General features: G+C 43.8%; 1 protein-coding gene across 1 annotated transcript in view; it reads right to left on the bottom strand.

The window, feature by feature from the left end:
* LOC132873821 (protocadherin Fat 3) overlaps window positions 1-27717 on the bottom strand; it is a gene marked incomplete at its 3' end in the record, with an annotated part of 161173 nt that overhangs the window by 93744 nt on the left and 39712 nt on the right. The window contains exon 4 of the mRNA XM_060909620.1: window positions 13720-13781. Within this exon, the coding sequence (XP_060765603.1) occupies window positions 13720-13781 (62 nt within the window). The remainder of the gene's footprint in view (window positions 1-13719; window positions 13782-27717) is intronic.

A 27717-nucleotide genomic window follows, 5' to 3' on the forward strand; every position in this document is an offset into this window, starting at 1 on the left:
GAGGCTTGTGGGACCTCTCGTACTGCAAACAACAGGGGTTCGAGCCATTTACCCCAATTACGCGCATCTTCACTAACGAATTTCCGGATTATGTTTTTGAGTGTCTGGTTGAATCGCTCTACTAATCCATCCGTTTGTGGGTGAAATACACTGGTGCGGATGGACTTAATCCCCAGTAACCCATACAGCTCGCGCAGTGTGCGTGACATAAACGAGGTGCCTTGGTCTGTCAGGATTTCTTTCGGAATCCCGACCCGGGAGATAACGCGGAAGAGCGCTTCTGCAATACTGCGTGCTGAGATATTGCGGAGAGGCACTGCCTCCGGATATCGCGTTGCATAGTTCACCAGAACTAAAATAAAGCGATATCCCCGTGTTGACCGACCTAATGGCCCGACGAGATCCATCCCAATTTGCTCAAACGGGGTCTCGATTAGAGGAAGAGGGCGCAATGGCGCTTTTGGAGTGGCCACGGGATTTACTAATTGGCATTCACGGCACGCCGCACACCACCGACGGACATCCCCGCAAATCCCAGGCCAATAGAACCAGGCCATTATTCGGGCTAGTGTTTTGTCTTGCCCCAAGTGTCCCGCCATGGGATTAAAGTGAGCCACATGGAATACGAGTTCCCTACGGCTCTTTGGGATTAACAACTGGGTTACTCGTTCCTTGGTTTGAGTGTCCTGCGTCACTCGGTACAATCTATCTTTAATAATGGCAAAATAGGGGAAGGTTGGTGCCACGCTTGGCTGAAGAGTTTGACCATTGATTGCTCTCACTTGGTCAAACGCATGCCGCAGAGTCTCGTCTCGCGACTGCTCTAACGGGAAATCCCCAAGAGAATCCCCGAGAGAGGGAGGAGGAGTGGGCTGCTCCTCACTCTGACGCGGTGTTGACACGGACGGCTCTGCGACAGCTTCTCCAGACAATGCCACACCAGGATCTTCCCGTGACCTACTAGGGCAGGACCCACTGTGTGTTAAATACTCCATTAATTCTTTAAATCCCAGCCAATCCGTACCCAAGATCAACGAGTGGGTAAGACAAGGATTAACCGCCGCCTTCATCTTATGCATTTGGCCCCAGAATAGAATGTGGACAGACACTAGAGGGTAATGGTGAACATCCCCGTGCACACACAACACCTTCACTGCTTGTGCTCCCCCCAATGCCTCACCTTGCACCAGGCGTTGGTGAATTGAGGTCTGATTACAACCGGAATCCACCAAAGTGTGATATGTACCCCCTTGAATACTCACCGGTACGCGATATGCTCCGGCCCGATCGGGGGCGGTTTCTGGCGCGTCGGGGATCCGGATGACAGCCCCCACCTCCCTTGCGGGGCTCTGATTCGGGAGATGCTCCGATTCCCCGCCGCGCCAGCACACCGGCCCAGGCTTTCCCTCTGCACTGGTGTTATGGGTGTCACTCACCTGAGGGGGAGACAACACAGACACAGAAGAGGGAGAGGGGAGGACACCACGGGTGCGATGGGCCGGCTGGGGAGGGGCCAGCCGCCGCCTTCGTGGCAGGGGAACGGGGTGGGGAGGGGGACCAGAGACAGGAGAGAGAGAGGGAGAGAGGGAGGGGGAAGAGAAGCGAGGGGAGGCGCCTCGTCTGCCTGCCGTCAGAGCCGCCTCCAGATGGTCCTCCGCCAGCTTGATGGCTCGTTCCAGCGACGCCGGGCGGTGACACTGGACCCATTCCGCCGTTCCTTCCGGAAGTTGAGAGATAAACTGCTCCAGTGCCACCAGATCGATGATCTCCTCGGCGTCGCGGTCTTCTGCCCTCAGCCACCGCCGGCAGGCGTCCCGGAGTTGCTGGCCGAATGCAAACGGCCGGCCGACCCCCTCCAGTGTCAGCGTCAGGAAGCGCTGACGGTGTTGCTCCGGGGAGCGGCCGAGCCGCTGCAGGATGGCTTTGCTCAGGTCCACATAAACCAGCCGGCTGTCAGCAGGGAGCTGCTGCGCTGCGAGCTGCGCCTCGCCAGTTAGGAGCGGGAGGAGGTGCGCCGCACGCTGCTCCAGCGGCCACCCCTACGCCTCGGCTGTTTGCTCAAAGAGAGCGAGGAACACTTCCGGATCGTCCTGTGGTCCCATCTTCGTGAGGGTGGCGGCAGCGGCGGCCCTGCTGACGTGAGCCGGTGCCGGAACGCCTGGCGAGCTTCCTGCTGGGCCAGCATCAAGGCTTCGAAGCGCTGCTGCTGCTCCTTCCGGAGGGTGATCAGCTCTTCATGCTGGTTCCGCTGGGCGGTAGTGAGGGCAAGGATGAGCTCTTTGAACGGGGAGGACTCCATGGGGCGGTTTCCTTCTGTGCACGTCCTGGGTTTTAGCACCACTGTAGTAATCCCCAATGTGGGTGGAGCACAGATGCACGGCAGGCGAGAGTTCGTGGTTACGCAAACACACTTTTATTGAGCTTTTCAGCTTTCTTTCTTCCTTCCTTTCTTTCACGCACTCGCTCACTCACTCATTCACACAAGTGCTGTGGTCGGGGGGCCGCCTTCTCTCCTCTCCCCCTCCCTTTATATTCCATCCCTGCAACAAACACACACACACACACACACACACACACACACACAAATTGACATCAGGTGTAATGACCTAGCCACTTACCTTCCCTGACTCCGCCCTCCATTCACAGACTGCTGCTTGGCCACACCCCCACTGCCACAATCAGATAATGGCAAGTGTACACACAGAGGAAGCAAATCCTCTCTTTCCTTCTCCTATTCAAATCCCTACCATATTCACACTGCGCAAAGCAGGATTTATCCATCCATCCATCCATCCATCATCCATAACCACTTATCCTGTAGAGGGTCACGGGCAAGCTGGAGCCTATCTCAGCTGACTATGGGCGAGAGGCGAGGTACACCCCGGACAAGTCACCAGATCATCACAGGACTGACACATAGAGATAAACAACCATTCACACTCACATTCACACCTACGGTCAATTTAGAGCCACCAATAGGCCTAACCTGCATGTCTTTGGACTACGGGGGAAACCCACACAGACACGGGGAGAACATGTAAACTCCACACAAAAAGGCCCCTGTCAGCCACTGGGCTCAAACCCAGAACCTTCTTGCTGTGAGGTGACAGTGCTAACCACTACACTACCATGCCACCCAGCAGGATTCATGTGTGCAGGAATTGACTACTCAGTCTGGACAGGAAGGCCTGCCCACAGCCAGCTGATTGACAGCTTGGGCCCTCAAGCAAACAAAAAAGCAATTGGGAAAAATAAAAACCAATCAAGCAAAGCAATAGGAAATAGCAAAAGAAATAAAGAAAAAACATTTATTTTCTTATTTTATTTATATTTGTATTTCTACATTTATTTTCATATTCTTTTATTATCTCGCTCTGGACCGAGTCCACCAGGAGGTGAGGTATTGTTTTCGGTGAGGTTTCTTTCTTTCTTTGTTTCTTTGTTTTTGTGTAAGCAACATTAAGGGAAAATGGCTGGACCAATCTTCATGAAACTTTCAGGATAGATAGGCATTGGTCTCAAATAGAACCTCCAACATTTTGAGGGTCATCCGGTCACCAAAAAGGTCAAAATTGTATTTTTTTTTCTGTGATAGCTTCCTTCATATTCATCATATTTACTTCAAACCAATTCCAAAATGTTCATCTTTCAATTTTGCTTCCAGTGATATGCTATATGTTGGGGTATCTCTCATAGTTTTCTTAGTGGTTGGGGGTCAAACATCAGGGGGGTCAAGGTCATTGCTAAAATTTGCATATTTTCCATTATAACTCGAAGACAGTTACAGATAGAGAGTTGTTTCTCATTATCAACATATAGGAAGTCATATATGGGCTTTCATTTGGCACCATGGCCTTTGACCTTGTTTGTGTGTGTGTGTTTTAACAATCTAGCGTCTAGACGGTTGCACCAATTGACTTCAAATTTGCAGGGTTGGTGGGCAATGGTCCATAGATTACCTGATTAAATTTTGGGGGTAATCGGGTCAAGGTGAAGGTCACCAGAAAGGTCAACCTTTCGGTCAAAATAACATTTTCCATTATAACTCAAAAATGATTGCCGATAGACAAATGTTTACTATTATGAGCATATATGAACTCCCATATGGCCTTTCATTTAGCACCATGATCTTTGACCTTGAGTGACCTTGAATGGTCAAATTTCAGAGGGCTATAACTTGAAAACAGTTGATGGTAGACAGATGTTTACCATTATCAACTTATAGGAAGTGCCATACGGGCTTTCATTTGGCACCATGACCTTTGACCTTGAATGACTTTGAAATATCAAACTCAAGGTCATGGATTTTCATAGGACTATAACCTGACAGTTGATGATTGAGAAATATTACCATTATCAACATATAGGTATAAAATAAGTGCTGCTGGGCGAGGTTTATTTTGCCTGGCAACACTTGTTTTTATTTTTTATTCATTTTTTTATTCCTTTTCACCATGTATTTTCTTATTCTTTTGCAGATTTATTCTTTTTTTAATGGCACTCCTATGACTCCATAGTATGCTCTTCAAACTCTTCACATAAGTTTTTAGCAAGCATGTAGGGAGTAGCTAGTTAAGGATAGCTATAAGATCATTAAGTTAGCAGCTGTACTTAGCTGCTAGTCAATATCAACTGCACATGCAAGTGGATTATTGATTTGTTACAAAGTACTTGGTAGTTAAAATATTTGCTGTGGACACCTTAAATAAGTTATTATTTAATAATTAATTTAAGAAAACATGGGTTTGCCTCCTTCCGCGCACACATCCTAAGCCCCAGATTTGTTACGTTATGTTAGCTTTGCACAAAAGCATCCAGTAGAAATGTCCTTCAAAGGGCTAATTTTGAGTACATTTCAGAGCCTGTTCATTTGTACTTTTACTTGAGTAAAGAAGTTGAATCAGTATTTCTATACTTTTATCAGACTTTTTTTACACAAGTATATGTGTGTACTTTTGTGATGTCTGCTTGCTCATTAGACTAGATCAAAATTTGATGATTGCATGTTTGCTGTATAAAAGAACAAGAATGTACATGAAGTACCATTCTGCCCTCATTTTAGTTTGTCCCTGAACAGAATCCTTATTGATTAATCTAATTACAAAGGCATTAGAGGTTGCATAGTAATGACATTTATTTTGCATTGTTTCAATCCTGTCCTGGCATGAATTCGCGCCTCCCCCCCGACCAAAAAAACCCAAAACAAAACTATTTTTAGTAGCAGATACCGAGATATGCCTGCCGTTTGTGATTTAATTAATAAGGTTTAAAAAAATGTAACAAAATAAATCGTTATGTGGGATTGAGCTGAAGAGTTTATGGTATAAATTTATATTTAATAGTAGGTTCTAGCTTAGGTTTTTTTCGCTCATGACACGAATGTAGTGAAAAGCAAGCTGGGCAAGTCCTGTTGGATTTTAACAGGGTACGGGAACATTGTGCATTGACATAATAATGTACTATATTCCTGGACTGCACTGTAGACTACATGTAAAGGATGTGCACCATCCTTTTATGTTTATGGTATCGTTAACATGCATGTTCACAAGCCAAAATGATAAGATGCTGCAGCAGGCTTACTGCATACACACATGTGTTGGCTGTCCAGCTACTGCTCGTATTCATTAATAGGGTATCCCTGTACTCACTATACCCTGCGTATGTACATGGGACACGTGCCATTTTAGGGGTGAGCCTCACTTTGATTTTTACTACAGCAGCTGGCTGGATCTGTGAGAGATGTTGATTTTTGCAATGGCTCTGAAGAAAATCTGCTTGAAATTCACTGAGTCTTGGGACCTGAGACTTATGGCCCTTTTCCACTACCCTTTTTCAGCTCACTTCAGCTCGCTTCAGCTCACTTCAGCCCGACACGGCTCACGTTTCGACTACCAAAAACCAGCACGACTCAGCTCGCTTCAGCCCTGCTTAGCCCCTAAAACTCGCACAGTTTTGGAGTGGGGCTGAAGCGAGCCAAGCCGTGCCGAGTGAGGGTGGGGGCGTGAGCAGACACTCCCCTGTGCACTGATTGGTGAGGAGGAGTGTCCTCACATGCCCACACACGCCCCGCGAGCGCGCTGGGATCTGTAAACACCGCAAACCCGGAAGAAGAATAATTACGAATTACGAGAATTTCTGAAGCCTTATGCGCCTCGCCTCATCTATACGCTCTTGCCAGTATCTGTCCGCGTTGTCGGTGACAACAAGCCACAGCACCAAGACCAGCAACACTAACGACTCCATGTCCTCCATGTTTATTGTTTACTATTCGGGTCGTGAGACTACCGCTTAAAAGATCACTGAATCAGTGACATACAGAGCATCGTGGACGAGTTCGCGGAGCACAAGGCTCGTCGTATGCCCTTCAAATAATGCGCGCAGTAGGCTATTGATGTTTTATTATGAGCCATGTACAGTATGTCACCTAATGTTTTTTTGTTTCTGAGTTACATGTTTGTTTGAAGGACTTAATGTACAAAATAACATAGTTGCACCCCGTAGTGTTGAAATTGGTAAACACAGTGCATTCAGTGAGGTTTGCACCACCCTCCTTTTATTTCTGACTCTTCCTGTCACCGTTGCAACCTCTGAGCGCTCATTCGTATGCCCTTCAAATAATGTGTGCAGTATAGGCTATTGATGTTTTATTATGAGCCATGTACAGTATCCTAATGTTTTTTGTTTCTGAGTTACATGTTCGTTTGAAGGACTTGATGTACTAAATAACATAGTTGCACCCGGTAGTGTTGAAATTGGTAAACACCACAGTTGCGGACATTTTGTAGCCTAAAATGATGTTATGATAAGCTTTAATAAAGGGCCCGGTCATTTGCCCCGCCCCCGGCCCGGCTCTGACTTGTTCCGCCACTGTCACTGATGTCACTGTTTGCGCTGCTTAACGACATCACGTGACGTCCACCCACTTTCGCTAACTCCACCCAATGTGTCCACCCACTTCCAGCCAGCACGGTTCAGCGCGGTTGTAGTCGAAATGCAACTCCAACAGCCCCGCTCAGCTCGACTCAGCTCGACTCAGCACGGCACGGCTCAGCCGCGTTTGTAGTGGAAAAGCGGCATTACAGTGGTGCTTGAAAGTTTGTGAACCCTTTAGAATTTTCTATATTTCTGCATAAATATGACCTAAAACATCATCAGATTTTCACACAAGTCCTAAAAGTAGATAAAAAGAACTTAATTAAACAAATGAGACAAAAATAGTATACTTGGTCATTTATTTATTGAGGAAAATGAGCCAATATTACATATCTGTCAGTGGCAAAAGTTTGTGAACCTTTGCTTTCAGTATCTGGTGTGACCCCCTTGTGCAGCAATAACTGCAACTAAACGTTTGCGGTAACTGTTGATCAGTCCTGAACACCGGCTTGGAGGAATTTTAGCCCATTCCTCCGTACAGAACAGCTTCAACTCTGGGATGTTGGTGGGTTTCCTCACATGAACTGCTCGCTTCAGGTCCTTCCACAACATTTCGATTGGATTAAGGTCAGGACTTTAACTTGGCCATTCCAAAACATTAACTTTATTCTTCTTTAACCATTCTTTGGTAGAACGACTTGTGTGCTAAGGGTCGTTGTCTTGCTGCATGACCCACCTTCTCTTGAGATTCAGTTCATGGACAGATGTCCTGACATTTTCCTTTAGAATTCGCTGGTATAATTCAGAATTCATTATTCCATTGATGATGGCAAGCTGTCCTGGCCCAGATGCAGCAAAACAGGCCCAAACCATGATACTACCACCACCATGTTTCACAGATGGGATAAGGTTCTTATACTGGAATGCAGTGTTTTCCTTTCTCCAAACATAACACTTCTCATTTAAGCCAAAAAGTTCTATTTTGGTCTCATCTATCCACAAAAAATTTTTCCAATAGCCTTCTGGCTTGTCCACATGATATTTAGCAAACTGCAGATGAGCAGCAATGTTCTTTTTGGAGAGCAGTGGCTTTCTCCTTGCAGCCCTGTCATACACACCATTGTTGTTCAGTGTTCTCCTCATGGTGGACTCATGAACATTAACATTAGCCAATGTGAGAGAGGCCTTCAGTTGCTTAGAAGTTACTCTGGGGTTCTTTGTGACCTCACCGACTATTACACGCCTTGCTCTTGGAGTGATCTTTGTTGGTCGACCACTCCTGGGGAGGGTAACAATGGTCTTGAATTTCCTCTATTTGTACACAGTCTGTCTGACTGTGGATTGGTGGAGTCCAAACTCTTTAGAGATGGTTTTGTAACCTTTTCCAGCCTGATGAGCATTAACAACGCTTTTTCTGAGGTCCTCAGAAATCTCCTTTGTTCGTGCCATGATCCACTTCCACAAACATGTGTTGTGAAGATCAGACTTTGATAGATCCCTGTTCTTTAAATAAAACAGGGCGCCCACTCACACCTGATTGTCATCCCATTGATTGAAAACACCTGACTCTAATTTCACCTTCAGATTAACTGCTAATCCTAGAGGTTCACATACTTTTGACACTCACAGATATGTAATATCGGCTCATTTTCCTCAATAAATAAATGACCAAGTATAATATTTTTGTCTCATTTGTTTAACTGGGTTCTCTTTATCTACTTTTAGGACTTGTGTGAAAATCTGATGATGTTTTAGGTCATATTTATGCAGAAATATAGAAAATTCTAAAGGGTTCACAAACTTTCAAGCACCACTGTATTATAGGACTTGTTCACTTGCAACTCACACAATCATTGTATTGTTCTCTCAGTCTATTAGACTCAGGAGCTCAGATTGCAGTTACTGACTCTGTATTATAGACGTGCACCTCTTGCAGTCTTTGTTTATAGTTATCTCCGTATTAAATTCTGTCTGAAGTGGCCACTTGCATTACCTCAGTTTACCTGGGTATATTCACTGTCTGTCAGCCCTGTGGTGACCTGGCGACTTGTCCAGGGTGTACCCCGCCTTTCGCCCGTAGTCAGCTGGGATAGGCTCCAGCTTGCCTGCGACCCTGTAGAAGGATAAAGCAGCTAGAGATAATGAGATGAGATGAGATATTCACTGTCTTAGATGTATGTTGAATGTCCTGAGCAGGAGCTCAGATTGCAGTTGCTAAAACAGTAATAATTTATTGATATAGGGTGTTTTGTGGTCAGTGTATTGTTCTGTACTACACTGTAGTGTGTCACGTGGTAATGCATTATATGACAATGTGACTTTCATAAATATTACCATATATCAGTTGTAATTATGTTCTATGCATATACCTGCAACTCCGACAATATCATTTTCAGTGACTAATAAAATGGTTTTGAAAGTTCCTACTTTTAAAACATTTTTGATATGGTCATTTTCTTGAAGAGATTTCATTTACAACGTGTCTCTGACAGCTCAAAATGCATCTCCAGGCATTTAAAAACTGCAGAGCTTTACTGGGTTGACACCCCCTTCCCATTTTCCTAGATCCACCCCTGCTGTCCTACTTTAAATAATCACAATCATATCAGGTCCTTTACCTATGAATTCCTCACATTCTTTCAGCTGACGGATGAAACAAATCACTAAACAAATGATGTAATGATTGTATATTGTTAAAATAAGTAAAACCGAGAACCATCCATCCATTACCACAGGTAAGCTGGAGCCTATCCCAGCTGACTATGGGCGAGAGGCGGGGTACACCCCGGACAAGTCACCAGATCATCACAGGACTGACACATAGAGACAAACAATCATTCACACTCACTTTAGGGCCATTAATTAACCTAAACTGCGTGTCTTTGGACTGTGGGGGAAACCAGAGCACCCGGAGGAAACCCACGCAGACACAGGGAGAACATGTAAACTCCACACGGAAAGGCCCTTGCCAGCCGCTGGGCTTGAACCCAGGACCTTCTTGCTGTGAGGTGACAGTGATAACCACTACACCACCGTGCTGCCCTAAATCATTCATATAAAGCCATTTCTTTCTTGCAGTCACATTGGGATATGAGTGAAAGCTTTAGTACGGATGCTTGCTTGAACTTTTTGTGCATTTAGGAACACTGCAGTGACTGCAAGCTGTATTTGTTGTCACTCTTTTACCAGAAGTTTTGAACCACTACTTAAAGGCCCAGTCACACAGCCGATCACGCATAAATCACGTTGTGGCAGCGGGGGCGTGGTCTAGCATCGGTCTGTGACAGGAGGGCGGAGTCGGGGAAGTTAAGTGGCAGAATCACGACACCTGTTGTTAATTGATGTGTTTGTGTGTGTCTTCCCAGTGACCACGCCCTTCTTAAGGAGAGAGAGTGAGAGCAGAGGGACTCTCTCCACAACCAGACAGCTGATGTGTGTGCGTGTGTCTGCGTGTGTGTGTGCAGCTGGAAAGCTGAATAAAGAGATTTTTTGTGAACTCAGTTCTGTCCTGCCGTCCTTCTGTGCTCCACCCAGTTACACGAACTGCCACAGTGGTGCCGAAACCCGGGATGAGCACAGAAGACAACAGCCCCATGGAGTCCTCCACCTTCGCCGACCTGATCCACGCCCTCGCCACGGCCCAACAGAACCAGCACCAGGTGCTGCTTGCCCTCCGAAAGGAGCAAGAACAACAGTTCGAGGCCCTGGTGCTGGCACAACAGGAAGATCGTCAGGCGTTCCGGCACCTCCTCGCGTCGGCGGGGTCCACCAACTCCACCGCCGCGGGCCCTTCCCCCTCACCCTCACGAAGATGGGCCCGCAGGACGACCCCGAGGCATTCTTCACGCTCTTTGAGCAGGTAGCAGAGACCTCGGGGTGGCCGGTAGAACAGCGTGCGGCGCGCCTTCTCCCCCTGCTAACGGGAGAGGCGCAGCTGGCCGCGCTACAGCTCCCCGCCGACCGCCGGCTGGCCTACGCGGACCTTCGCCGGGCCGTCCTCCAGCGGGTGGGACGCACCCCGGAGCAACATCATCAGCGTTTCCGCGCTCTGCGCTTGGAGGAAGTCGGCCGGCCGTTCGCGTTTGGCCAGCAACTCCGGGACGCCTGCTGGCAGTGGCTGAGGGCCGACAGCTGCAACGCCGAGGGACTCATCGACCAGGTGGTACTGGAACAGTTCGTCGCGCGTCTACCAGCGGGAACCGCAGAGTGGGTCCAGTGCCACTGGCCGGCGTCGCTGGATCAGGCAATCGAGCTGGCGGAGGATCATCTGGCGGCTGTCCCGACGGCAGGACAGCAGACGACCTCTTCTCTTCTCTCCTCTCTCTCTCTCTCCCCTCCTCCTGTGTCTTCTCCTCGCCCCATTCCCCCACCGCGGAAACGGGGGCCGACGCCACCTCAGCCGGCCCGCCGCACCCGCGGTGCCCTTCCGTGTCTCCCTTCTGTGTCTGTCTCTACCCCCCCTCAGGTGAGTGAGCCCCAGAGCACTAGTGCAGAGAGGAAGCCCGGGCCGGTTTGCTGGCGCTGCGGGGAACCGGGCCACCTCCAACAGCAGTGCTCGATAATGGAGGTGGGCGCGGTGGTTCGGATCCCCAACGCTCCAGGAGCCGCCCTCAATCGGGCCGGAGCGTATCGCATACCGGTGAGTATCCAAGGGGATACATATCAGGCGTTGGTGGATTCGGGCTGTAATCAGACCTCAATCCACCAAAACCTGGTGCAAGACGAGGCATTGGGGGGAGCACAATTGGTGAAGGTGTTGTGTGTGCACGGGGATGTTCACAACTACCCTTTAGTGTCGGTCCACATTATTTTCAGAGGGGAAAAATTTATAGTGAAGGCGGCGGTTAATCTTCGCCTTACCCACTCTCTAATTTTGGGGACTGATTGGCCGGGATTTCAGGGTTTAATGACACACTTAGTCAAGAGTGGGTCCTGCCATTTGACAGGGGGAGGTCCCGGTGTCGCTTTGGCGGGAGCAGCTGTCACAGAGCCGTCTACGTCATCTCCGCGCCAGAGTGAGGAGCCGCCGGCTCCTCCTCTCTCTCTTGGGGAATCCCTCGCGGATTTCCCGTTAGAGCAATCGCGAGACGAGACTCTGCGGCATGCTTTTGACCAAGTGAGAGTAATCGATGGTCAAACGCTCCCGCCGAACGCCACCCCGTCCTTCCCCTACTTCGCGATTATGAAGGATGCCAATGCGCGGATCACCCGTTGGTATCTGGTACTCCAACCCTTTAACTTCAAGGTGATCCACAGGCCGGGGGCGCAGATGGTCGTGGCGGACTTCCTCTCCCGTCAAGGGGGGGGGGGGGGGGGGGGGGGGGGAGTCGGCTGCGGGCCGGACGGCTGCCCGGCCTGAGTCGGGCGGTGGGGGTATGTGGCAGCGGGGGCGTGGTCTAGCATCGGTCTGTGACAGGAGGGCGGAGTCGGGGAAGTTAAGTGGCAGAATCACGACACCTGTTGTTAATTGATGTGTTTGTGTGTGTCTTCCCAGTGACCGCGCCCTTCTTAAGGAGAGAGAGTGAGAGCAGAGGGACTCTCTCCACAACCAGACAGCTGATGTGTGCGCGTGTGTCTGCGTGTGTGTGTGCAGCTGGAAAGCTGAATAAAGAGATTTTTTGTGAACTCAGTTCTGTCCTGCCGTCCTTCTGTGCTCGACCCATTTACACGAACTGCCACACACGTATAAATCACGTATAAAGTTGGCTTGTGCGTGATTGTCAGTGGAGAAATTGACCATTTTTGGGGGGTGTGCGTGGTCGAAAATCACCAATTAATTGCGCATGAACTACGTACAAATCACTTACAATCACTTACAAATCACGCACATCAGCGCATAGGGTCAAAAGAGGGACAATTTCTGGTTTTTATTGACGAACACTCCACGCATAAACTGCGTATGAACCACGTATAAGCACGCATGAACCGCACACTAGCACTGATGAACGACGCATAGAGCGCGCATGGATCATGCATGGATCACTTATGATTCACTGATGGCTAGCGAACAGCGGGCGTCACTATCGCATCCGCTCCGCGCACAATAAATAGCCTGAAGTTACGGGACATCTCTTCTCTGAGGGTTCATGCTGGATGTGTACCCCTTGGCAGCAAGGACAAGACTGGCAAAAATTCAAGAAATGATTGCTTTTATACGGCAAAAATCATACGTGAGTTGTTAGTGATACATAAGTGATTCATAAGTTTTTCATAAGTTTTTTTATGCGTTTTTGTAAGTGTTATATAAGTGTTTTATGCGTTAATACTTTTTTGTCAGTGATTGTCAGTGGATATCAGTGAAATGTACATGTTACTACAGCGAGACATGCGTGATATGTGCGTTATTCGTCAGTGAAAAGTCATCGACATGCGCGGTAGCGGTAAATTTCTTGCGATCAACCACTAACGGTCCACGCATATGTCGCGCATTGTCCGCGTCAGAACTACGGCAAAGGACGCACGAATTACGTTAAACGGCTCACAATCGCACATACTTGTGCGTGATCAATATTTTTGAGCAGCTCAAAACCTGGAATCGCGCACAAACCCGATTCGTCGAACATCCACTGACAACTACTGATGCTCCACGTCAAAAAAACTTATGAATTACGCACAGCACTGATGAATCGCGCACGACTCGAAATTTATGCGCAATTCATGCGTAAATCGTAAGTTTTGGCTGTGTGACTGGGCCTTAAGATTCCGCATTCAAAAACATGGAAATATAAAAAAGGAATATTGGATTTACTTCCATGGTATATGAGGAAAAGTCTTAATTTCATGAATTACTTCTATTACCATGTGGAGTACTGTATATGTAAATTATGTAAGGACACACATAAATACCTCCAAAATATGTTCGGCTTGCTGCTCTCTGTCCAGTTTTCTTGATGTTGTAGTGATGAGACCTAAATGAAATTCAAACATGTCATCTAATAATATACAGTCTAACATTTTAAATAACCAACGTGTTACAATAAACAAACATTCTTTATCATAAATTACAATAGCCAATGAAACCAGAATCAGTAGTAACAAGAAGACAGAGTCATCTATATCCCCCGCCCTATATACCAACTATATACCAAGTTTCAAGATATTATTTGTCACATTTTTCAAGTTCTGGTGCAGGAAACCAACCTACCTCTTTACACTGACCTCAGCAGCCCATGGCATAAGCCCACCGGACCTTTGGTCTAGGTGAGCTAAAAATTTAAATTTCTCACATTTCTTAGTATCAAAAGGCACATACCGGTATACATTACTTAATCAACACATATACCAACTTTCAAGACCGTACCACTCATAGTTTTCAAGTTCTGGTCCGGAAACAAAACCTACCCCTAAGGCTAACCTACGGAGCCCCTAAAGGGACCTGAAATTGTTTCCATGGAAACATGAAAAATTTCAATTTCTCAAATTTCTTAGTATGAAAAGGCACATCTACATCCCCTTGTTAACACGTGTACCAAGTTTCAAATCCGTATCATGAATAGTTTTGGATATATGCTCCGGAAACAAACATTGCTCTTAGAAACTAACACTACGTTCAGACTGCAACCTGAAACGACCCATATCCGATTTGTTGTGAAATCCAATTTTTTTGTTAGGCCGTTCACATTACCAATTATATGAGACTTGTATGCGATCTCCAATATGAACGGAAAACGACCCACATGCGCAAATTGACACGTAATAAGCACATCTACGTAATACGTAAACAAAAAAAAAGCGCACTCTTCATGTTTAATGATTTCTTTTTGTTTGTTTGTTTGTTTAATTATCTGGTTAGTGTTAAAGTGTGAGGTCTCGTGTGTGTTTTTGTTTCTGAACTGAAATGAAAACGTGTAGCCTGGTAACGAGGGTTGACTCCTAAATGTCTCTCTAATTTCTATATAAGTGCACTACATGTTACTAGGAAGTAATGGATTTTTAAACTCTATATAGTGCACTCGAGCTTCAGTAGGCAGTCATTTGGGATACGGCCGCTGTATTACCAAACTCTTAATTCAGGCTTAATAATTTGCACATATTTATTTCGTCATATTAATAAACTTTTTCTACATTTTTATAAATATTTATTTAGATTGTTTATAGCCAGCTGAATTCTGCAACTTCTCTCAGCGCTGGCTCAAGGTGCATAAACACCAGTGCAGTTTGCGATGGAGATGAGGCGAGACCTGGCGATGTGGTTTTTGTGGCGGCGGCGGAACTCACACAATAATCTGATTAATGTGGGCAGCAGACTAATGAGACCGAAGGTGTCAAATTACTGGAAATTTCCAGAACAATCTTATAATCTTGTAATACAGGATGGTTTAAGTTATAAATCAGTTATAGAAACTGTTTTATTTAATCAGGCTAACAGATCAACATCCAGGTCCCTACCAAATCCACCATTAGCTTGATCAATTCTATAAAAGTCTATTTAAATTCTGAAAACTGTACAAATGTTGTTGTTTTCCACCAAAGAGGCGGGATTAGCCAACGCAGAATAGTGACGTTTGTCTCTTGTTGATGACGTGTAGGTCGCATGAATGCGACCTGTCCGGTCAGACTGCAGTCGCATGTGAAAATATCAGATATGCATCGGATTTAGGACCACATATCCAAGCGGCCTGGGTCGCATGTGAAATAATCGGATCTGTGTCGTTCAGATTGTCAATAACAAATCGGATACAGGTCGCATATGGGCAAAAAAATCAGATATGGGTCGTTTCAGGGTGCAGTCTGAACGTAGTCTAAGTCTATCCATCCATCCATTATCTGTAGTCGCTTATCCTGTTCTACAGGGTCGCAGGCAAGCTGGAACCTATCCCAAGGGCGAGAGGCAGGGTACACCCTGGACAAGTCGCCAGGTTATCGCAGGGCTTAGAAACTAAGTCAAAATCTACTATGTAAAAATTTGAAAAACACTTTTTTTCAAAAATCCAAAATAGGAAAATAGGCATCAGTTCACATGTTGCTTGATATGTATACAAAGTTTCATGAAGATATCTTCAGTAGTTTTAAAGATATGACCCGGAAATGAAAATATGATCAGACGGACGGACGGAACCCGTTTCTATATCCTCCGCCAAACTTTGTTTGGGTTGGGGATAATTATCCATACGCAACTAAATATAATAATACATCATAAACAAGCCTGTGTATGAACGGGGAGGGAGTGGAGCGCATCCCTTGGACCTCAGGGGGCTGCTTGCACAGACATAACAGATGGCATGAACTACACAATGCAAAGCAATAAATTTCCCCCAGAGAGCTTGAGACTAGACAGACACTACTGTCAGAGTTTTTCCCTGACAGTTCAAACATCTGGATGGAGACAGATTCTAAGTCAATATGAATATGTCAGCGTTTGGCCCACATTTCTGTGGATACTGTAGATAAGGTGAGGAGTCAAAAAGGAAGCAGATGGCATTAAAAAAGCATAACTCATGTCCATGTTATAATTTTTAAACTGTTGCTACAAGGCACAGTGCAGTGCAGCTGAACATGGTGTCTATTCCCAAATGTATAATACCCTGATCCAGAGAGATTCCATTAGACAAATTAGAACAGCTGAGAACTCGCAGCACACAGACTGTCTACAAAGAGAGCATTAAAGTCATGCGGCAAATTTATAATAACAGAAAAGACATAAGCCAGCAAAGCATGAAGATCTAATTGGGAATGTGTTACTAAAAGGAAAATATGATTAACTACATCAAAAGCTAGCAATAAAAATCTACCAGTGAAACAAGCACAGTAAATAAGGAACGACTCCATAAACTACTGCTTAAGTAATCATTGACCCAAAAGCAGAAATGTAAAAACATCTCACTTTCAGTCTCTATATGTTATTGCACGAATTAAAAAGTAACACAACAATTTGTCAAAAACTTCTGAACATCCATAGATCTTTAATAAAAAGCATTTTTTGAGTTTCCCATATTTGTTTACTCATTATTTATTAATTTTCATTCCTTTGCCCATTTGCCCATGGTCTCTAAGCACGTGTCTAGCTGATTCCTAAATAAACAAGATGTTTGACTCAGTGTGCCCTAGGGTACCTTGTATCACCTTTATTTACTAGATCAACACACACAACAGAACAGCATAGCACGTCACATTATGTTCTTATCATTTGTAACACTGATTTCACATGAAAAATCCCGGTGTGCCAATCTGACAATGCAGGTCAAGGGGCTACTCTGCTAAGCCCTCCCTGGAGGATGAATCACCATTTAATTACTTCACTTATCTGCACACATTAATCACTCATGTGCCATGACATATGCAGGCAGAAGGAAGCACAATTAGAGATGCAGAATAAATTTGAGCAGGAACACAACATGTGAAATATTGCATCCTATATGTGTATGGACAAGTGTGTGTGTTAGGGTAGTGGCTTGTAGATGATCTGAAACAGAAGGTAATTACGAGTCAGCTAGCATGCACAATGATCAATACCTGTTATTGCCCATCACTAATTGTGCTGCCACTGGCCTCATTTCAATGCTACACAACATAAAACCCATGAGTTTGAAGTTAAATTTGCACTTACAGTGGTGCTTGAAAGTTTACGAACCCTTTAGAATTTCTGCATAAAAATGATCTAAGTCCTAAAAGTAAATAAAAAGATCCAATATTATACTTGATCATTTATTTGTTGAGGAAGAGGATCCAATATTGCATATCAGTGAGTGGCAAAAGTATATACAGGTCATATCCATCCATTATCCATAACCACTTATCCTGTGCAGGGTCGCGGGCAAGCTGGAGCCTATCCCAGCTGACTATGGGCGAGAGGCGAGGTATACCCTGGACAAGTCGCCAGATCATCACAGGGCTGACACATAGAGACAGACAACCTACGGCCAATTTAGAGCCACTAATTAGCCTAACCTGCATGTCTTTGGACTGTGGGGGAAACCAGAGGCAAACCACACAGACACGGGGAGAACATGCAAACTCCACACAGAAAGGCCCCTGTTAGCCATTGGGCTCGAATCCAGAACCTTCTTGCTGTGAGGTGACAGTGCTAACCACTCCAGGTCATATTGATGTAGACAGGCCCGCCGACGGGGGGGGACAAACGGGTATGTTGTCCCGGGCCCAGGAATGGGGGGGCCCAGAACTGGGCTCTCATGAAGTTGCGATTAAATTATTTTATTTCATTTCAAAATGTGTTGATTTGGGGGAGAAATGTGCTATATTTGCATTCAATAAATGATTTCTAGATATTTTGCCTTTATTGTCTTTGAAAAAGGCATCAAGAACCCCCTACCACCCCTAATGCAAAAATGGTTTGGTCTGACTCTTTGATTAAGGGGAAAAAACGACATCGTTCGATCATAGCGCTTCGACAATCAGCGTGCGTGCCATTTGCCAACATGCACAAGTCAGGAGCACAGAAAAGAAAAGAGAAAAAGAGAGGAAGAAACCAAGAGACTCAGGGGCTCACTGCATAAATATTTTAAAAAAGATTCGGATGATGCAGCAGGTACTAGCAAAGGCAGTGGGGCAGCTGAGCCAGGTAAGACACAGCCAACTTTTTCCAGCCCCGTAAAGTAACCCCAACCAAGGCACGCGTGGCATGCAATTCATGTTACAAACGAGGGGAGAGCAAGTCACACTGAACACCATATCAAACGCACAGGGCATTGAATCATTTCATAACCACAACAGCTTAATAACATTGCGTTTCATATATCTGATTGAAGCTAAGAATATTCACATTAGCCCGCAATCATATCCCGCCGTTTCTCGAGCGGTGTGTTCTTCTCTGCTTTTCACACTGGACAGTACGCACACACAGTATACTATGTTCGCCCCCAGCCCTGCCCGAAATCCCCCGTCCATCGCTGCTCCTTCAAGAGCACCCCAATCGCGTGATTATAGTAGACTATCCACGAGTTTAGGAAGGCATTGCAGGGGCTGTCGCATGCAGGCTTGGGGCGTAACGGAATACATTTAATGGCGTTCGGTTAAAGGATGTGTGTGTGGGTTGGCCCGGGGGGGGCCCATTCAGAGCATTTTGTCCCGGGCCCAGCCAAAGCTGTCAGCGGCCCTGGATGTAGAAATAGAGAAAATTGTAAGGGGTTCACAAATATTCAAGTACCACTGCACGCGCATACATACACAACAAGTTTAATAGTCATTGCTAAATTATCCATTTCAGTCAGGAGTTTTCTGCTGCCATATTTGGGATGAATTTTCTGGCTTTACTGCACAAGGCCAATAAAACGAAGTGAAAAAATGGCTAAAATTACCTTACTTTGGAAAAGAATAAAATAAAATCAATAAAATGTTTTTTGATTCGCATGGGCTTCCCTATAAACTGCTGGGAAAACTTATCAAATTTCTTTGTTTTTTGGGTTTTTTTTTGGATAAATTTAACTCATACACAGCCACTCTCCCTATTTAGGAGAAAGTATTTAAGAGCACAGTGGCCTGCCGGGTCATCACAGCCACTTGGGTCCCATGTTGTTTCATCAGTAAGAGAAAAATCACTTTATCTTTAAGGGGAGGGTATGTCAATATCAGCTAACTAACTAAATTTTGCTAAAGTTAACAATACTGGCTGCTGAGATCAGAGGTGGACAGTAACGAAGTACATTTACTTGAGTACTGTACTTAAGTATACTTTTTGAGTATTTGTACATTACTCGAGTATTATTTTTTTGGAAACTTATGACTTTAACTTTACATTTGAAAGGTAAATATCGTACTTTTCACTCCACTACATTTCTGTCAAGGTCCTCGTTACTCATTACTATGAAGCAGCTTTGAAAGTGGATGGTTTTTTTTCTTTGTTTTTCTAAAGCATGATTGTTTTTTCCGCAAGTGACACTGAGACAGCCCATCAGTAATCACTAGGGTCATTTCATGTCCATAGAAAAATCAAGTTCAATGATTTCTCAGCAGCATTATTTTAACACGATCAGCTGATGGCAGAATGGAATGAGGCGGTTTTTCTGGGGAATGCACACACCCGTGGCCATAGAATCCATGTTTCAGTTTTCTGAAAAGATTAAAGATTTGTTTCGTTTTAAATGTTTGCTTTGATTGCCAAAAGCAAACCACATCACGGCCTACAAAAACTCACCGTCCGACCTGCGGAAGCATATTGAGGTATATAAATGATTTATTCCAAGAGAAAGTTTGCAACGAAGTTGTCTGTGCTTTAAGAGCTAGTGATAATGTTGCAATAGCTATGCAGCCTGATTAGTCAAATGACTTTCTATGGATTTTCCCACCAAGTTGCCATCGCCTTGTCCATGGCTAACGTTTACACATAGCTAGTTAACTTGGACACTGTTAGTTAGCATGTAAAAACAGAGTTACGCTAACATGAATAATGTTAACTTATCTGAACTCCTTTCAGAAATATGTTTTAGCATAATCTTGCCAAATAAACAGAATGTAGAAATCTTTCTTTTCTAGTAGCTTTAGCTACCCAGTATGATTTAGAGTTTGAAAAGCATTCGCTAGCATGTCAGGTGGAGCATCACTGATTAACTAGCTTAACGTTAAACCACCATGATGGCGCAGCATGTGTTCATTTTGTGAATTCACATTTCTGTCTTTGGTAACAGCATTAGGTATTGTAAGCACTGTGGCAATAATACAACGATGCGTTGACAGAAAATGTACTTTTAATACTTAAGTAGTTTTAAAAGAAAGCACTTCAGTACTTTAGACCACAAGTTGGCCTAGTGGTTAGCGTGTCCGCCTCTCGATCGGGAGTTCTACTCACGGTCGGGTCATACCAAAGACCATCATAAAAATGGTGCCTGCTGCCATCTGGCAAGGCATGCTGCAATAAAGATGTGAGTGGGGAATCAAACTCTCATGATTACCAGAGGACTAGCCCCCCACTGTAAGCCTAGCTATGTAATAGGTGAGAGGCTGAGGGCTACAAAACAGAGATCGGTGCCGCTCTATGCACCACATGGTGTGGGAAGGGACTTTGACTTCAGTACTTTAACTCAAGTAAAAAAAATTGACTGTACAACTTTCACTTGTATCAGAGTAACGTTTGACCAGTGGGATCTGTACTTTGACTTCAGTAATGAAGTTGGGTACAACCCCGATTCCAAAAAAGTTGGGACAAAGTACAAATTGTAAATAAAAACGGAATGCAATAATTTACAATTCTCAAAAACTGATATTGTATTCACAATAGAACATAGACAACATATCAAATGTCGAAAGTGAGACATTTTGAAATTTCATGCCAAATATTGGCTCATTTGAAATTTCATGACAGCAACACATCTCAAAAGAGTTGGGACGGGGCAATAAGAGGCTGGAAAAGTTAAAGGTACAAAAAAGGAACAGCTGGAGGACCAAATTGCAACTCATTAGGTCAATTGGCAATAGGTCATTAACATGACTGGGTATAAAAAAAGCATCTTGGAGTGGCAGCAGCTCTCAGAAGTAAAGATGGGAAGAGGATCACCAATCCCCCTAATTCTGCGCCGACAAATAGTGGAGCAATATCAGAAAGGAGTTCGACAGTGTAAAATTGCAAAGAATTTGAACATATCATCATCTACAATGCATAATATCATCAAAAGATTCAGAGAATCTGGAAGAATCTCTGTGCGTAAGGGTCAAGGCTGGAAAACCATACTGGGTGCCCGTGATCTTCGGGCCCTTAGACGGCACTGCATCACATACAGGCATGCTTCTGTATTGGAAATCACAAAATGGGCTCAGGAATATTTCCAGAGAACATTATCTGTGAACACAATTTACCGTGCCATCCACCGTTGCCAGCTAAAACTCTATAGTTCAAAGAAGAAGCCATATCTAAACACGATCCAGAAGTGCAGACGTCTTCTCTGGGCCAAGGCTCGTTTAAAATGGACTGTGGCAAAGTGGAAAACTGTTCTGTGGTCAGACAAATCAAAATTTGAAGTTCTTTATGGAAATCAGGGACGCCGTGTCATTCGGACTAAAGAGGAGAAGGGCGACCCAAGTTGTTATCAGCGCTCAGTTCAGAAGCCTGCATCTCTGATGGTATGGGGTTGCATTAGTGCGTGTGGCATGGGCAGCTTACACATCTGGAAAGACACCATCAATGCTGAAAGGTATATCCAGGTTCTAGAGCAACATATGCTCCCATCCAGACGACGTCTCTTTCAGGGAAGACCTTGCATTTTCCAACATGACAATGCCAAACCACATACTGCATCAATTACAGCATCATGGCTGTGTAGAAGAAGGGTCCGGGTACTGAACTGGCCAGCCTGCAGTCCAGATCTTTCACCCATAGAAAACATTTGGCGCATCATAAAACGGAAGATACAACAAAAAAGACCTAAGACAGTTGAGCAACTAGGGTCCTACATTAGACAAGAATGGGTTAACATTCCTATCCCTAAACTTGAGCAACTTGTCTCCTCAGTCCCCAGACGTTTACAGACTGTTGTAAAGAGAAAAGGGGATGTCTCACAGTGGTAAACATGGCCTTGTCCCAACTTTTTTGAGATGTGTTGTTGTCATGAAATTTAAAATCACCTAATTTTTCTCTTTAAATGATACATTTTCTCAGTTTAAACATTTGATATGTCATCTATGTTCTATTCTGAATAAAAAATGGAATTTTGAAACTTCCACATCATTGCATTCCGTTTTTATTTACAATTTGTATTTTGTCCCAACTTTCTTGGAATCGGGGTTGTACTTTGTCCACCTCTGGCTGAGATAAACTTTCCAGTTGCCCCATAATGTACAACTCCGATTCCATACATAGATGACATATCTATGCTCAAGTTTACGGATAGTAATGTTAACCCATTCTTGTCTAATGAAGGATTCTAGTTGCTCAACTGTCTTAGGTCTTTTTTGTTGTATCTTCCGTTTTATGATGCACCAAATGTTTTCTATGGGTGAAAGATCTGGACTGCAGGCTGCCCAGTTCAGTACCCGGACCCTTCTTCTACGCAGCCATGATGCTGTAATTGATGCAGTATGTGGTTTGGCATTGTCATGTTGGAAAATGCAAGGTCTTCCCTGAAAGAGACGTCGTCTGGATGGGAGCATATGTTGCTCTAGAACCTGGATATACCTTTCAGCATTGATGGTGTCTTTCCAGATGTGTAAGCTGCCCATGCCACACGCACTAATGCAACCCCATACCATCAGAGATGCAGGCTTCTGAACTGAGCGCTGATAACAACTTGGGTCGTCCTTCTCCTCTTTAGTCCGAATGACACGGCGTCCCTGATTTCCATAAAGAACTTCAAATTTTGATTCGTCTGACCACAGAACAGTTTTCCACTTTGCCACAGTCCATTTTAAATGAGCCTTGGCCCAGAGAAGACGTCTGCACTTCTGGATCGTGTTTAGATATGGCTTCTTCTTTGAACTATAGAGTTTTACCTGGCAACGGTGGATGGCACGGTGAATTGTGTTCACAGATAATGTTCTCTGGAAATATTCCTGAGCCCATTTTGTGATTTCCAATACAGAAGCATGCCTGTATGTGATGCAGTGCCGTCTAAGGGCCCGAAGATCACGGGCACCCAGTATGGTTTTCCGGCCTTGACCCTTACGCACAGAGATTCTTCCAGATTCTCTGAATCTTTTGATGATATTATGCACTGTAGATGATGATAAGTTCAAACTCTTTGCAATTTTACACTGTCGAACTCCTTTCTGATATTGCTCCACTATTTGTCGGCGCAGAATTAGGGGGATTGGTGATCCTCTTCCCATCTTTACTTCTGAGAGCCGCTGCCACTCCAAGATGCTCTTTTTATACCCAGTCATGTTAATGACCTATTGCCAATTGACCAAATGAGTTGCAATTTGGTCCTCCAGCTGTTCCTTTTTTGTACCTTTAACTTTTCCAGCCTCTTATTGCCCCTGTCCCAACTTTTTTGAGATGTGTTGCTGTCATGAAATTTCAAATGAGCCAATATTTGGCATGATATTTCAAAATGTCTCACTTTCGACATTTGATATGTTGTCTATGTTCTATTGTGAATACAATATCAGTTTTTGAGATTTATAAATTATTGCATTCCGTTTTTATTTACAATTTGTACTTTGTCCCAACTTTTTTGGAATCAGGGTTGTAGCTAGCTTTGGGTATCATTGGGTAAACTCATCTGCTAGTGGAGATTTAAGCGATTGTTTTTGGAGATCATTTTGATTCAACAGATATAATTAAGAAATGCAGCTCTCAACTCCAGTACTAGAACCCCCTGTAAAGGTGACATGGCTGATGTTAGTGTAAATGACAAAGCTAATATAGCTAACACAGCATTCCGTTAGCTAGCTAGCATCTGTAATTCTGAAATTCTGAAAGTGCTCATTACATAGTTAGGAGTATTCTGTTGGTTGCTAAGCCACTTTTTATGAAGGGCAAATATATATTTTTAAAAGGATCCCTGTCTTTGCAACGTCCACTTCATCTCAACTAAGTAGCTAACAATCACATCAGTGAATTTTGGTGGCTAACTAAGAGTTTAATAGGTTTGGGCTGCTAGATAGCTAGCATGCCTAATTTATATTGCCTTAACAAGCCATAACTTACGTAAAATGTAAATCAAGAAACTACAAGGTTAAAATTCATAGATGAATTCCGATGTTGGCTTGACAAAGCCCTTTTTTTGTTTTATTTAAAAAAATCAGGCTCCTCTGGCCCCACCAGTGCTCTTAATACCATTTGCAAAAATCTACCACGCCAAAATCAAAACAACCAATCAGAGCCAGGGGGAGTGTCTGATGGACTGTCAATCACTGCTCATGCACATGATTGTGAACATCTGAAAGGATTCTAAACTGGTGTCGAGTTAGCCACATTTCTGCTTGACAGCCACATTTCTGCTTGACCCCTACTTGATTTGTTTGATTTGATTTTTGAAAAAAACACACACACACACACACCAAAACTAAGATAGTAACGGTTACAGTAACACTCTCTAGTGCATATCTTATGTTACTGTGATGGGTTAACATTAGCTTGTTTTTGATGTTAAGGTTACTGGTTAGCATTGTTTTGAAAGTTACTGAAAATATCTTTGTAAAGTGCCCAGGGAGTCATATCGGTTTCATGTTTGTCCTAATATTTGTGTGTCTGTGCTCTCACAGCTAAATGTTCTCATAGGTGTTTTTTCTGCTCGTGTAGCACTATTCACGACAGTTTCTGTTATCAAACAGCTTCAGTTGCCATGGTTGATAGCTTGCGCGTGTACGGCAGCCTCCTCTGCAGGGTGGGGCTTTGGAGGCAGGGCTGGAGCACAAGGCAGGGGGAGGGACCTCGATATTGTACTTGTTCAAATTTTCAAGCTGAAGTTCCCTCACTTCTCAATCCTACTGACTGCAGATTTCAGGATATAAAGGTTACAAGTCTAAAAGTTTATAGCTAATAAGTGTTGCTAGTTGCTATGATATTCCAGCTGTTTGTTAGGGTGTTGCTAGTTAGTTGTTATGGTAATACAATTGGTTGCTATGCTAACTTGGTTGGTTGTTCAGGCATTGCTAGGTGATTGCTATGATACGCCAAATGGTTGCTAGGGTGTTGCTAGGTAAAGGCATCCTAGACAATTGTGTGCTTCTAACTTTGTGGCAACAATATGGGGAAGGCCCACATATTGTTGTAATGGTCAGGTGTGCACAAACTTTTGGCCATATAGAGTATGTCCAGCCATTGCAGGCTTGGCCACCACTTGGTATCACTGAGGCACTGACAGGGTTCCAAGCTATAAGGATCAAACAATAATTAAGATGACACAAACAATAATTAAGATGAAAAACAGAAATCTGGAGTGTGCATAGGTAACCCCCCCAGTCAATACTTTGTAGAGCCACTTTTTGCTGCAATTACAGCTGCAAGTATCTTGGGATATGTCTCTATTAGCTTAACACATCTACCCACTGGGATTTTTGCCCATTCCTCAAGGCAAAACTGCTCCAACTCCTTCAAGTTAGATGGGTTGCGTTGGTGTACAGCAATCTTCAAGTTAGGCCATAGATTCTCAATTGGATTGAAGTCTGGGCTTTGATTAGGCCATTCCAAGACATTTAAATGTTTCCCTTTAAACCACTCCAGTGTAGCTTTAGCAGTATGTTTAGGGTCATTGTCCTACTGGAACGTGAACCTTCGTCCCAGTCTCAAACCTCTGGTTGACTCAAACAGGTTTTCCTCCAGAATTGCCCTGTATTTAGTGCCATTCATCTTTCCTTCAATCCTGACCAGCTTTCCTGTCCCTGCAGATGAAAAATATCCCCACAGCATGATGCTGTCACCACCAGGCTTCACTGTAGGAATGGTGTTCTCAGGGTGTTGGGTTTGTGCCACAAATGGCATTTCCCATGATGGCCAAAAAGATCAATTTTAGTCTCATTTGGCCAGAGAATCTTCTTCCATGTGTTTGGGGAGTCTGCCACATATTGTCGAGCAAACTCCAAATGTGTTTTCTCAAATGTAGTTTCATATGAAAGGGGGTGAATACCTATGCACACTCCAGATTTCTGTTTATTTTTTTATCTTAATTATTGTTTGTGTCACAATAAAAAAAAAAATCACTTGTAAAGTGGTAGGCATGTTGTGTAAATCAAATGGCGCTAACCTTCCAAAAATCCATTTTAATTCCAGCTTGTAATGCAACAAAACAGGACGAATACAAAGGGGGATGAATACTTTTGAAAGACACTGTGCACCTTTTAAATGTATTTATTACTCCCTGTCTTTTCAATGTAATCAATAATAATAATAATAATAACAATAATAATAATAATAATAATAATAATAATAATAATAATAATAATAATAAATAAGAAGATAACATTTTAACTAATGTCATTCTGACTCTGAAATAAATTTTCTTATAGATTTTTCAGTCAGTTTATAACCGAGTATAGTAAGGTTGCTAGACTACTCAAATATTTTTGCAACCATGTCTATCACATAGCAAACCGAAGGCATCTCATTAGCACAATTAGTCCACTATTTGGTCTTCAAAATGGCAGCAATTATACAGTCTTACATTACAAACGCTAGTATATAATTGTTTACACTTATTTATAATTGTCAATAATTTATGTGCTATAGGCCAGAATAGCATAATCATTTAAAAAGTAAAAGATCAAAGTTTTTATAAAAACACAAAGTTTCTGGCTGTATCTAAGTTTGGTCAAAAGGGTGTTAACCTTTTGCAGAGTTTGAAAATATCACAGATACTTTTGATGAATTACAGTATAACAGAAAAGCAACAGCGTGAACTTCACAATACAAGCCTACATATTCGCACCGGTGAGCACTGTATTTTTCAGAAAGACAATAGTTTTGAGTGCAAGGAATCATGGAGTAAATAAGATTGATTTCTACTCATAGTAGCAGAAACTTCCGACCAGAATTCAGCTGCTTTGAGTGCACTAAGGCTTTTAAAGAGCACGTAAAGGCTTATAAAGGCTTTATGGATTTTCTTAGCCTTTACTAAGAACTGTTAAATATGGGGAAAGCGCAAAAGTGTTTTAAAGGAAGGCGGGTATTATTTGTGACGGACAGGTGTAGTGATGGTAATGCAAATTACATAGAGGGCCATTCTTTTAAACCAGTCAATGTCATGCTTTTAAAAGAGACAACAATGATGTGCGTGAGGAGCATAGGTAATTAAATATGTGGTATAATAAAAGTGTGCAAGCAGGTTCTAATTATTTCAAATTCATCAGTTTATCAGTTAGGATTTCATGAACAATGAAACCATGGATTAGTTTTAATTAAATAAAGTAATTTTCTGGTTAAATTCTGGGTTTGTCTGTTTGTAATGTAATGATGTTAATGAATGATGAAGTACAACTCTTTTACCAAAATCCAGCAGAATCTGGATTTTGGTTTCTAAT

The sequence above is a fragment of the Neoarius graeffei genome, chromosome 25, assembly GCF_027579695.1.
Source record: "Neoarius graeffei isolate fNeoGra1 chromosome 25, fNeoGra1.pri, whole genome shotgun sequence".
NCBI classification, from domain to species: Eukaryota; Metazoa; Chordata; class Actinopteri; order Siluriformes; family Ariidae; genus Neoarius; species Neoarius graeffei.